The 13,130-nt window shown below is 33.0% G+C and overlaps 1 protein-coding gene across 2 annotated transcripts in view; it reads right to left on the bottom strand.

Annotated features, from left to right (window-relative positions):
• The window catches only part of FANCL (FA complementation group L), a 62,355-nt gene that overhangs the window by 35,079 nt on the left and 14,146 nt on the right, over positions 1–13,130 (bottom strand). For both annotated transcript variants that reach the window (XM_064494475.1, XM_010989755.3), the window contains exon 5: positions 12,967–13,067. In XM_064494475.1, the coding sequence (XP_064350545.1) occupies positions 12,967–13,067 (101 nt within the window). The remainder of the gene's footprint in view (positions 1–12,966; positions 13,068–13,130) is intronic.

Below are 13,130 nucleotides of genomic sequence, written 5' to 3'. Positions count from 1 at the left end.
AAAAATATGGTCCCTTGAGTAGCATAAACTACTGCCAAAAAGGTTCAAATTTAGCAGTATATTTACTAGTGAACGGGGCATGTGGGTATTTTTTTTGACATTTTTACAATACCATTCTCTTGTAAAGATAAAAAGCAGCCTAAGAGTATTGTACAACTTATCACCCAGACTGATGGTAAGACCTATTAAAGTTCAAAACTAACATTAGCCTTCCAACTTAGGAAACTTTTTTTTTTTAACATCACTATATGCTCTTTAGTCACTGGCCAGATATAAGGGTAAAATGGGTCAATTTCAAGAAATGCTGGGCAATACATTTGTGAAGATACTAAACTCAATAGAATAAAAAGTAAAACACAACAATCTTTATCAAACGAAAAAAATTATAAAATTATCATAATCTATAAAAAGTTGAATCTTAGAAAACAAAAGTAAAACTATTCTAGAAATAATGTTTATTTACATAAAAATATCAGACTTTATACAGTTAACCATGATTTTCTTTTAGCTGTATCTGTAAACATCTCAAACGCCCCTCCCTCCAAAAATTAGAACATGAGATTTAATCAAATGTTTTATCAATATGACTCAAAGGTTTAGATACATGGGCATCTGATTCTTTGAAAATATCAACACTTCAGATTCAAGATGCTGAGATGAGTACACCCGTTTATATCCTCTCTCTCTACACACACACACATACATACAGACAAAGGAATTTTTAAAAAGATATAAATAAACCCTTTTTATAACCCAGTTATAAAAAGCACAAGGAATAGAATCAACCAAAGCAAATTTTCAACAAATTTTATAAAAAGGTAAAGTGGTTAGAAGAATACTGGCTGACAAAACAGATTAGAAGACAGAAAGAAGGCTTCAGGAGGGAGACAGCTGGCAAAAAAAACTGAATGTTTTTTAGAGTACGACTTATATGTGGGAAGAAATTAAAGAATTTTTAAAAAAAACACAGGAAACCAAAATGGAAAGAGGAAATTTTTTAACTAAATTATAAACAATAAAGCTATGTTAAAATTGTAATTGTTCGATCACTAGCTTTTCAGTGGAAAATATTTATGTAGTCATAAAAAAATCAAACTGCTTACTAATAACAATTTTTAGAATTCAGCAACAGACAAAACTAGAAGGCTTAATTATAGTTACAGAAACTAATGTAAGTGTATTTGATCAATGCAATTTAAAAGAAACAACAAAAACTGAGCAGTAGAAAAGGGAAATTATGAGGAAGATTAGAAATATTAAAATTTGTAATTGCTAATTTGAGAGTAAGAGATGCCATCTTTAATTGAACAGACATGAAAGAAGTTTAAGAAATATTAAAGCTAATATAAGAAAAATGTGATGAAGGAAGAGAGAAGGTAGTATACGAGCTAAATCTATTTTCATTATAGTAGTTAATGTTATTCCAGATAAATCAAGCCATGTTGAACACAGGCATATTTTTTAGAAATATGGAGGTTGTAAACATGAAAATTTCAGAGTATTTGTTTCAAAGAGTAAGACCAGGGATGGGAAATGGTGTGGAAAAAGCCTGCTGCTTTTCATTATAAGCCCTAAATAGTTTAGAACCATGATAAATATATACAGAGAGCAAGAAGGAACAGGGAGAGAGAAGGAACAACTAAATCACCAACTAGTACTTTTCATACTTCACACTGCTGCTCAGCATCAACATGTTCAAAATCATCACAGAACATCTATAAAATAAGACAGAAAGAAACTCAAGTTCTAGTCTTTGTTTGCAGGCACACAAACAAAAGAATATCTTTCCACAAAGTTTAAGACGTAAAACTAATGTATTAGAGAAAAACAGGCTCGTGCTCAAAATACTGCCTTGCAGTCAAAATGATTACAAGATTAATTTTGTTAAACCTTAAGACGTAATTCAAATTTTTTAAAAAATTATAATTTCAGGTTAATCTCCACATGGCCATTTAAAATTAAATATCTTACCCTGTTGATTCCTGTCTACTTTGGGGATTAGGGAGAAACCTAATTGTGATTATTAACATGTTGAGTACTTGTGACCTAGACTGGCAGATGTCCTCTAATATATACTCTCACCTTCTCCCTTTTGGTAATTGGATCCCTGCCTCCATGGCACTCCTGGCTAAACTGAGTTTAAGCTGGGTCCAATCCATCCAGACAGCAACTCTTACAATTGCCCTTGGGTGTTAGCATATCACCAAATTTTGGCCAATGTGCTGTAAGCAGAAGTGATATATGCATCCTTTGGATCATTTATAACAAAACTGTGGCTGCCCCTCTCCCTGACCCTCCCATTTTCCCTTCCTGTAGACTACAACTTAGGCCAGTTTGAGCCAGCAAAGACTGTGCAGACAACAACAACTCTCTTAGTGCAGATCTGACCAACAGAACTTGCTGCAGTGATGTGGGTATTCTACATCTGCACTGTCCAAAACAGTAGTCACCAGCCAGGTGTAGCTATGGAGGACTTTAACTACAATGAACGTTAAATTTCTAATTTAAGTTAATTTAAATATAAATGTCAATAGTTACATGTGGCTACTATGCTGAACAATGCAGACAGTGGATGGTTGAAAAGCAAATAAAAGAAACCCGGGCTCTTGGATGACCTTGTGAAACAAAGCCACCAACTCACTCTTGACCACCTGCCTACCTCTGAGCTGTTGAATGATGAATAAAATTCTATCTTGTTTAAAACACTGAGAATTTGGTGTTCTCTTTGTTAACAACAGCTCAGCCTGTACCTTAACTAATAAGCATATTTCTATCTATTTATGATAGAAAATAATACCTTTAGTAGAAAAGAATACCTTAATGTTTGGTCGATGGAAGAGCTATTAAAGGGGAAAAACAGTAATAAGCTCTCACAAGTAATATCAAAATCAATTTTTCTTAAAAAAAGGCTATTTCAAATGTTCTGTTTTATTGTTAAGTTGGATATCTCAATTCAGACAATATGAAATAATTTCTATTCATTTAAATAATACATTTAGAAAAATTTCATCATTGGAAAGTTTAAATTTTTGAAAAATCACATTTCAAATTTATATTTAGAAGGAATTTAGGTATTATTACTTAGCTAGACATATTCTAAATTTGACTAAGAAAATATAAAACTATAAATAAAAAATCTGAAGAAATAAAATAGAATACTTTTTGTACTTTACTTCACATTTATCATTTACCGCATTTCTTTACTGCCTACAATAACTAAAATGGCACTAAACTTCAACAGCTATTTTTTTAAACATCTGAAAAGGGTATTAATACTTAAGCTTCAGAGAGGTTTTTGTTGTTCCTGTTAATAGGTGAATGTTATCAGTACAGAAGAACAGAATGAATGTGCTTTATATCTCTTGAGATATTGTACTTATTTTGACCAAAAGCTTAAGTTACACAGCTTTTCTTCTCTTTAAATATCTAGATGCATTTATGTAGTAATAATGTCAAAAGTCAGACTGAAGACCTTCATGTTTTACTAAAGTATCAAAGTTTCCATTTCTACTCTCAAGTCTGAAGCATTAACTACTTCAAAAAACCTAACTGACATTTTTACTTCCTGTCTCTTCTGTATACCAACCTAGCCTGCTTTCTATTAACTAATCTTCCTAAGCATATTTTTAATCATATCAACCCCTTGTTCAAAAATATTCAGTGAGTCCCCATCACCTGAATATAAAGAATCCCTAGTATACCAGTCAAGACCTTCCAGTCTGGCTCTGATACTTATCCTCTTATGAGAGCAACTGATCCACTCCAAAGTCCAAGAATGAACTGCACGTTTCCATCACTACAGTCCTGCCCCCACCATTCCCTTTAAGGCTTTCCACATTCCTTCCAAGCTTTCCCAATATCCACCTCCTCTAAGAACCTTCCTAAATTATCTTTAGCCTAAAAGGACCATCTTTCTCAAAATTCTCATACTGCTTTTTTTTTTATGAAAGTTTCTGCCTCCCAATCAAGTAAGTTTTAAGGTAAATGAAAGTTTTATGTATCTATGAAAGTGTTAGTGCTCTATATATATTATATGAACATAGACAAGCTACTGGCAGACTGGTTCATTTACTGATTCACATGTTAAGTTTTAAATAACTAAATGCAAATTCTGTTTAGATACTATAAACATCACCAATTTAGAAAGACAATTTTTCCACTATTAGATAATCTGCATTCAATGATTTGGATATATGCATGAGGAAAAAGCACTCTATTTATAAAGGTAATTTAGAATGAAAATCATACTTTCATTATCTATGTTCTTATGCATTTATACAACAAAAATTATCATTACTGGTTATAATGAAATCATAACACTAATTAAGTGCTGTAAAACTCACATATAGTCTGACATTTTTTGGTGAACTAATGTCTTAATAACTTTATACTTACTTTACAGAAGGGATTATCTGAGTCACATAACTCATGTTTCTTTTCAACCCTCATTACTAAGTATCTGAAAAATGAAGAAAATGTGGCCCTGAGAGGTTACGTTACTTACTCCAGGTCACATAGCTGAAAAGCCATCATTAAAAACCCTTGTCTAGTTACTGGAATTAATTTATTAAAAAGTATCTCCATTTTCCCCAATATGCTATATAGTTCCTTGAAATGCATTGAGAATTACTTCATTGATGGTGACAATTTCTGTAAGTCCAATACCAAAATAATGGACTTAATTAAAAATCTAATTTAATAAATACTGACAATCTTTCAGCAACACAACAAATTTAGTAAAACTCAGCCCTTTCTCTCACAAATTTGAAAGACCAAATAGCTTAATTCTACTCACTCTAACTGATAAATATGCTATCTAAAAAGGACAAAACCATCAGATTACTACCCCCTATTAGAACCATTTAATCTCTGAATTATCTTAGGCCACATGACTATTAAAATAAACAGAAGATATCCTATAAGTGGCTAGGCATTTCTTTCAAACTGGGACACTTTTGAGGCTGAAAAGGGCCAGAATAAGGCACAAGACAGGACTAACCTAGTTAAAGTGGGATATAGATCAGCCATTCTATAAAGCAAACACTACTTTCAACCTCAGGATATTATTAATACCAAACAGAAAATCCTGTTAAACCTCAAGGATTCTGTTTAATTCTTATTGTTTTAATGAGCCATTCTGTAAAACACCACAAACAGAAATTAACAGAAATCCATCAAGACACTTTTTTGCATCACTCACTTTTGTGAGCCAGTGTAACACGAAAATCATCGACAACTTCATATTACCCTTAGGACAACTTGTTTTTACAGAAGTTGAAACAAGTATAGAAACTACAATAATACTAATCAAACTTAAGGTCAGCTACTAATTCATTTCAGTTTTTAAAAAAAGTCATTTCTGTTTTTTTAAAAGAAGTATGTGAATATAGGGGAAAATGCAAAGATTTCGATCATATTTTACATATTTCTTTTTTCTAACTTAATTTTTGATAATGCCTGATCCTATAGAGTTAATTAGATATGTCAAGTATGTAATTTAAAAACACAGCAAGGTCTTCCTTATCTTAGAGATTTTTCTTTTATTATCAGATTTTTACTATTACACTATCAAACCTACAAGATTACTATTTAGAGTGTAAGTAAAATATAGACATATTGACATGGTCTAGGAATTATGAAGATTCTGAAAATCCATTTAAATCAATTTGTCACACAAATCATAATGTGTGTCATTTTAAAAGATAATTTAAATTAAGAAGCTAGGCAGCTGCTCAGGCAGGGCCTCAAAAGGTAGCAATTCTAATATGGGGACAGCAGAGTTCAGGTCTCATTTTCAGCTTTGATGGTCCTGAAATCTAGTATTATCAGTGTATCAGTATACCAGACCTGATTTAAGAATTAAGTCAAAAATAAAATTGAAAGAAGATTTTCTTAACTTTGCCAGTGTTGGATAAATACTAACATAATCTTATTTGGCTTCTCACAATCCATGTAGACAACTTTTCTGCTAACATATTATTTATTTGTAAAAACTACAAACAAATAATTAGGTAACAGCAAGTATATTCTAATTTGATTATGCACTCTATCACTATAATTAAACTATGATCTTTCACAAATCTAAGCAACAGATTCTGAAGGTATCATTTTGCATTTGGCCAATTTTATCCATAATGATATTTGGTTACCCCTCGAAGTATGACTATGTCCGAGTACTTGAGGGAACTTTACAAAGAGTCCATATCAGAGTTATCCTGATAGCACAACTCCAGGGAGCATCATTCACACCAAATGCATGAGCACCGTTACACAGCCAGCTTTGTAATATACACTCATCTCATACACAAAGTTGGGAATAAACATATTTATCTTGAAACTTATTCTAATAAGAATTCTATAAAGTGGCTAGCAGTCAGTGGTATACAACAGAAACTTATACATGGAAGTTCCTACATATAATAATCTGAGTCTAAGAGGCAGACAAACATTTATATTGCGGCGAAAGCTACAGCAGAGGTGTTTATATCCTTACCTTTGGCTTTCATCTATTACCTAAGTTAGAGATGCGTTCCTTTCTCTCCCACATCAGAACAATGTGTACAAAGCAAAAGTCAATACGCTCTATCTATAAAAGCATTTATTCCATAAAATATTCCATAAAATATTTCATACACTTGCACTATTTCTCTTATAACTTTGTTACTAACAGTTCTCAAAAAATCCAATGAGTATATTCCATAGTACTTATCACAGTTAGAAGTAAGTACTACCGGGACCATCTACTTAAATTCTGACTCGACTATTTAAGTTTCTTGAGGAATCTTGTCTTGTTTGTGTATCTTCAATATCTTACACTGCAGGCATTCAATAAGTAATAGGTGGAAAAAAATAAATGATTTAAAAATCTGGTATCTACATACTCAGTGCTTCAATTAATTTTCATTACTAGAGTTCTCCGAATCATGTCACATCTACTTAGAAAACTGCCTCAAATTCATTGTATCAAAATAACAGAAATAAAACTAGAAGAACACTTCTTCCCTTCTCAAACCCTTCCTACATTCTTAACTATCCTCTAAACACCAAAATCTTCACATTTAACCATTTGAAAATAAGACAAAATAACCTTTCTCTTTTCTATCACTTTAAATTCAAAGAATGACCAGGTCCATGACATCAATGCCTCAAAACAAATCTTAATAACCTCAGCAGAACTGTGACTTGGGCATCTCAATTCATTACTTGTCTTCTGTCTCTCCCCTCCAGGGTTTTGCTAAATTTTATTAAAAAGATTTCATCCATCTCAAATCCTATTCAGGAATGATGCCTTATCAAATAAAGCATAAGCTCATGAATAAACATTAACCAGTCCTCAATAAAATCTTAAATAGCACATTTAAAACTATATGCATCATCCATTTCTGGCTAAAATGGAGTACCTTACTACAGAACAAAACTCCCACTGAGAACAACTAGAGTGGTCTGATAAAATGGAAAAGGAAGAAAAAAAAAAGTTTGAAGGCATCAAAGAACTGCTAAGGCAACCAGGACTTGAAGTGCCAAGGTCCTGAAGAAGGGGGAACAAAGAAGAGGTAAGCCAACACTTCAGCCATTTTTCCCTCAGGGTATTTACCAATTCTGGGCACAGGGCAAGGCAAGGAGGATCTGGGCAAACAGTGCAGACAGAGAGCTATGAGTTAAGTAGCAAAAAAACCCAAAACACATAAAAAACCAAATCTAACAGCATTTCTGACAATCTCTTGAAGACAGAGAAATAAAAATAACAGACTTAAAAGGCCAGAATCTAGTGGAAAAATAGCAGACTTTAAGGACCAGAATCTTGTGAAAATGTAGGGTCAGAGACCTTGGCCTAAAAACATTCTGGCAATTCTCCATCAAAACTTTTGATAAATCCTTAAATTGCAAGAGATAAGAGGATAAAAAGTCAAGCAGAAAGCCAATGAAAAACAAAGGATAATATTTAGAAATCTCATAATACTGAGGAGAAAATAATTAGAATTTAGAGCCCACCAGTGGAAAAAAGTCCCCATGAAAACAAAGAAAAACCCTTTACTGTTTACTGTTAAAAAAAAGAAAAGTCCAGGCCTTGGTATTTATTCAACAGAGTTGAAAAATTACATCCACAGGAAAAACCTGTACAGAGATGTTTACAGCAGCTTTATTCATAACTGCCAAAACTTGGAAGCAACCAAGATGTTCTTCAGCAGGTGAATGGATAAACCGGGGATAATCTAGACAATGGAATACTACTCAGTGCTAAAAACAAATGAGCTAATGAGCCATGAAAAGACTGAGAGGAAATTTAAAAACATATCATTAAGTAAAATGAGTCAATCTGAAAAAGGCTTCATAATGTGTGATTCCAACCACATGATATTCTGGAAAAGGCAAAACTTTGGAGACAGTTAAAAAGAGCAGTGGTTGCCAGGGGTTAGGGGAGAGAGAGGGATGAACAGGTGGAACATAAATGACTTTCAGGGCAGTGAAACTGCTGTGTATGACACTATAATGGTGGATACACGCCATGTCCAAACCCAAAAAAGTACATCGTCAAGAGTAAATCCTAATGCAAACTTTGGTTCTGGGGCAATAACAGCGTGTCAGTGTAGGTGCAGCCATTGCAACAAATGTACCACTCTGACAGGGGATACCAATAAGGAGAGTCTATGCGTGTATTTGGGGGCAGAAAGTATATGGAAAATCTAGGTACCTCCTCTCAGTTTTGCTGTGAACTTAAAACCACTCTAAAAAAAAAAATTAAATCTATTTTTAAAAAATTAATAAAACTCCTAGGAATGCCAAGATCCGTGACTACATGACAGAAAACCACAAGGAAAAAAAAAAAAAAAAAACAAACAAGACTTCAGGGGATCTAGACTACAAGAGTAGGTAGAAAATTATCCTAAGATAATTACAAAAAAATAGAGAAAACGATGGAGAATTTCAACATAGCATTAAAATCTAGCAAAGTTATACCAATATCTCACAAAGTAGACATCAAGGCAAGACATATTACTAGACACAAAAAGAAACATTAAAATTGTAAGAGAAAAAATCCAGAAGGAAGATGCAAATCTGTATGCACTCTAAAACTAAAACTGGAACTTCCATATATCCAGTAATTCCACTTCTGGGTATATAACCGAAGGAAACAAAATCACAATGTCACAGAGGTATCTGCATACCTATGTTCACTGTAGCATGATTTACAATACCCAAAACATGGGAACAACCTAACTGTCCACTGATAAAAAAATGGATAAAGAAAACACAGACACATATATATACACAATGGAATACTTTTCACCCATTAAAAAAGAAAACAACATGGATAGATCTTGAGGGCATTAAGCTAAGAGAAATAAGTCAGACAGAAAAACACAAATACTGGGTGATCTCACTTATATGTGACATCTTAAAAAAAAAAAAACAACTGAATTCATAGATACAGAGACAGACTGGTGGTTGGCATAGGTGGTGGATGAAATGAGTGAAGGTCAAAAGGTATGGACTTCCAGTTAGAAAATAAATAATTAATACAGATGTAATGTACAGCATAGTGACTTAGTTAATAATATTGAACAGTTGATTCTTGAACAACTTGGGGGTTAGGGGCACCAACTCCCCCCACAACGGAGTCAGAAACCTACCTATAATTTTACAGCTAGCCCTCCATATCTGCAGTTCCACACTCACAGATTCAACCGACTGTATACTGTATAGCACTGTAGTACATATTCATTGAAAAAGAAAAAAAAAACCCACACATAAGGACCTGTGTTGTTCAAAGGTCAGTGCTATTGTATATCCGAAAGTTGCTAAGAGAGCAATAAATTTTCAAAATTACCATCACAAGAAAAAAAAAATATAACTATGTGTGGTTATGGATGTTAACTATTAATTAGACTTGTTGTGGTGATGCTTTCATAATACATATATATCTAATAATTACGTTCTACACCTGAAACTAATATAATGTTATACGTCAATCATACCTCCATAAAAAATACTAAAAAGAATTCTTTATCCAGGAGGAAAATTATTCTAGACAGAAGGATAGAAATGCAGGAGGGAAGGAATGAAGAACCCTGGGAATAATAATTATTTGTGTATGTATAAAAATACTGCTTTAAGAATAACAAAAAAGTTTGTCAAATTTAAATATAGAGTTAAAATGCATTATAACAATAACACAGCCAAGTGAAAGGGAAGAAAATGCATTAAAGAGTTTTAGATCCTCGCAATACAAGAAAATTGGTAAAGGTAACAACATAGGTTTTGCCATATGTATGGCAAATGTATTACAACGTTGTAATCTCTAAGGTAACCTCTAATAGTAAAAAAAAAAAAAAAAAAAAAGTATACCTAACAAATCAAGAGAAAGAAAAATATAATAAAACTGTGTGATTAATTCTAAGGCATATGAAAAGAAAAAATACAAAATTAGTGAAATAAATAGAAAACATATAGCAAGATGGCAGGTATAAAACTAAATATACTGGGTGATGTCAATGCAAATGGCAATCAGAAGTCCCTAAAATTCTCCCCTCCATAACAGCAACAAGAAAACTGACCCCAAAAAAGTCAGGCAGTTGCACTTCTTTATACTAACAACAGCAGGAAAAGAAAGTAAAGAAACCATCCATTTAAAAATTGCATCCAAAACAATAAATACTGAGGAATAAATCGGACCAAAGAGGTGAAAGACTTATACAAGGAGAACTATGAAATACTGATTAAGGAAATTAAAGATGATTTAGAGAACTGAAAAAAGATATCACATGTTCTTGGACTGGAAGAATCAATATCGTTAAAATGGTCATAGTGCCCAAGGCAATCTACAGATTTAATGTGATCCCTATCAAATTACCCAGGACATTTTTCACGGAACCAGAACAAATAATCCTAAAATTTACATAGAATCGCAAAAGACCCAGAACTGCTAAAGCGATATTGAAGAAAAGGAAAAAAGCTGGAGGAATAACCCTCCTAGACTTCAGACAATAGTACAGAGCTACAGAAATCAAAACAGTGTAGTACTGACATAAAAGCAGACATACAGATCAATGGAACAGAATAGAGCCCAGAAATAAACCCACAGACCTATGATCAATTCATCTTTGACAAAGGGGGCAAGAATATACAATGGAGTGAAAACAGTCTCTTCAGCAAGTGGTGTTGGAAAAGCTGTATAGTTGCATGTAAGTCAACGAAGTCAGAACACTTCACACCACACACAAAAATAAACTCAAAATGGCTTAAAGACTTCAATATATAAGAAAAGGCACAATAAACCTCCTAGAAGAAAACACAGGCAAACATTCTCTGGTATAAATCTTAGCTATGTTCTCCTAGGGCAGTCTACCCAGGCAATAGAAATAAGAGCAAAAATAAACAAATGGGACCTAATTACACTTACAAGCTTTTGCATAGAAAGGAAACTGTTTAAGTAAAACAAAACAACAACCTACGGAATGGGAGAAAATGCTTGCAAATGATGCAACTGACAAAGGTTTAATTTCCAGAACATATAAACAGCTCATACAACAACAACAACAAAAACCCAATCCGAAAATGGGCAGAAGACCTAAACAAGCAATTCTCCAATGAACACATACAAATGGCCAATAGGCACATGAAAAAATGCTCAATATCACTATCAGAGTAATGAAAATCAAAACTACAATAAGGTATCACTGCACACCAGTCAGAATGGCCATCATTCAGAAGTCCACAAATGATAAATGCTGGAGAGGCTATAGAGAAGAAAACCCTCCTACACTGTTGGTGGCAATGTAGTTTGGAGCAGCTGTTACGGAAAACAGTATGGAGAGTCCTCAAAAAACTAAAAATAGACTTACTATATGATCCAGCAATCTCACTCCTGGGCATATATCTGAAGGGAACTCTAATTCAAAAAGATAGAGCACCCCAATGTTCATAGAAGCACTATATACAGTAGCCAAGACATGGAAGCAACCTAAATGTCCATCGACAGATGACTACATAAAGAAGTTCTGGTATATTTATACAATGGAATACTACTCAGTCACAAAAAAAAGAATAAAATAATGCCATTTACAGCAACACAGATGGACCTACAGATCGTCATTCTAAGTGAAGTAAGCCAGAAAGAGAAAGAAAAATACCTTATGATATCACTCATATGTGGAATATAAAAAAAAAAGAAAAAAAGAGGGCACTAATGAACTCATCTACAAAACAGGAACAGACTCGCAGACAGATAGTAAACAATCTTACGTTTACCGGGGGAAAGGGGGTGGGAAGGATAAATTTGAGTGATATTTGCAAATGTTAACCACTGTATATAAAAATAGATATAAAAAAACCAAATTTCTTCCGTATAGCATAGGGAACTAAACTCAATACTTTGTAATAATCTTTTACAAAAAAAGAGTATGAAAACAAATATATGTATGTATATACATGACTGGGACATTGTGCAGTACACCAGAAATTGGCACATTGTAACTTACTGTACTTCAATAAAAAAATTTTTTTTTAAATTCTGTAAAGTTAAAAAAAAAAAAGGTCAAAAAAAGGCAAATAATGAGATATTGGATATACTGATTACTGCAATTGTAGGAATCCTTTCACAACGTATAGGTATATCAAATCTTCACATTGTACACTTTAGATATGATATAATTTTGTCAATTATGTATCACTAAAAGTGAAAGAGAAAAGAAAATGTTACATGTTCAGTGAAAATATGGTAATATCTTACTGTGTATATAAAAACATTACTTTTTCCAAGTTACATTTAGTAGTTTACCTTGTAGGTCAATTTTTTTTATGATGATACACCTTAATTCATAGCCATAATAAGGATCAGATACTCTAATTACAATGAAACACTTTGACTAAAAATAGGTACAAAATAAATTGCTAAAACTATAAATACACTAAATTATAACGTGTAAGAGAGAGGCTTTTCTAAATCATATTTTAAAATAGACATACTTATCCCAACCAAGAGCTCCTATCTCTTCAATGAGGCTTGAGTAGTACTGGGGAGGAGGAGGTAGGACAGGTAGCTCTTGTTTATTCTTTAAAGCAACCTCCTATTTAAAAGAAAAAGCCTGAATCAGTTCTGGAATGCTAGCCAATGAATTATTAGTACCTGA

The sequence above is a fragment of the Camelus dromedarius genome, chromosome 15, assembly GCF_036321535.1.
Source record: "Camelus dromedarius isolate mCamDro1 chromosome 15, mCamDro1.pat, whole genome shotgun sequence".
Taxonomy (NCBI): Eukaryota; Metazoa; Chordata; class Mammalia; order Artiodactyla; family Camelidae; genus Camelus; species Camelus dromedarius.
Note: the sequence above shows the minus strand (reverse complement) of the source record. Positions and strands in the feature narration are given on the sequence as shown.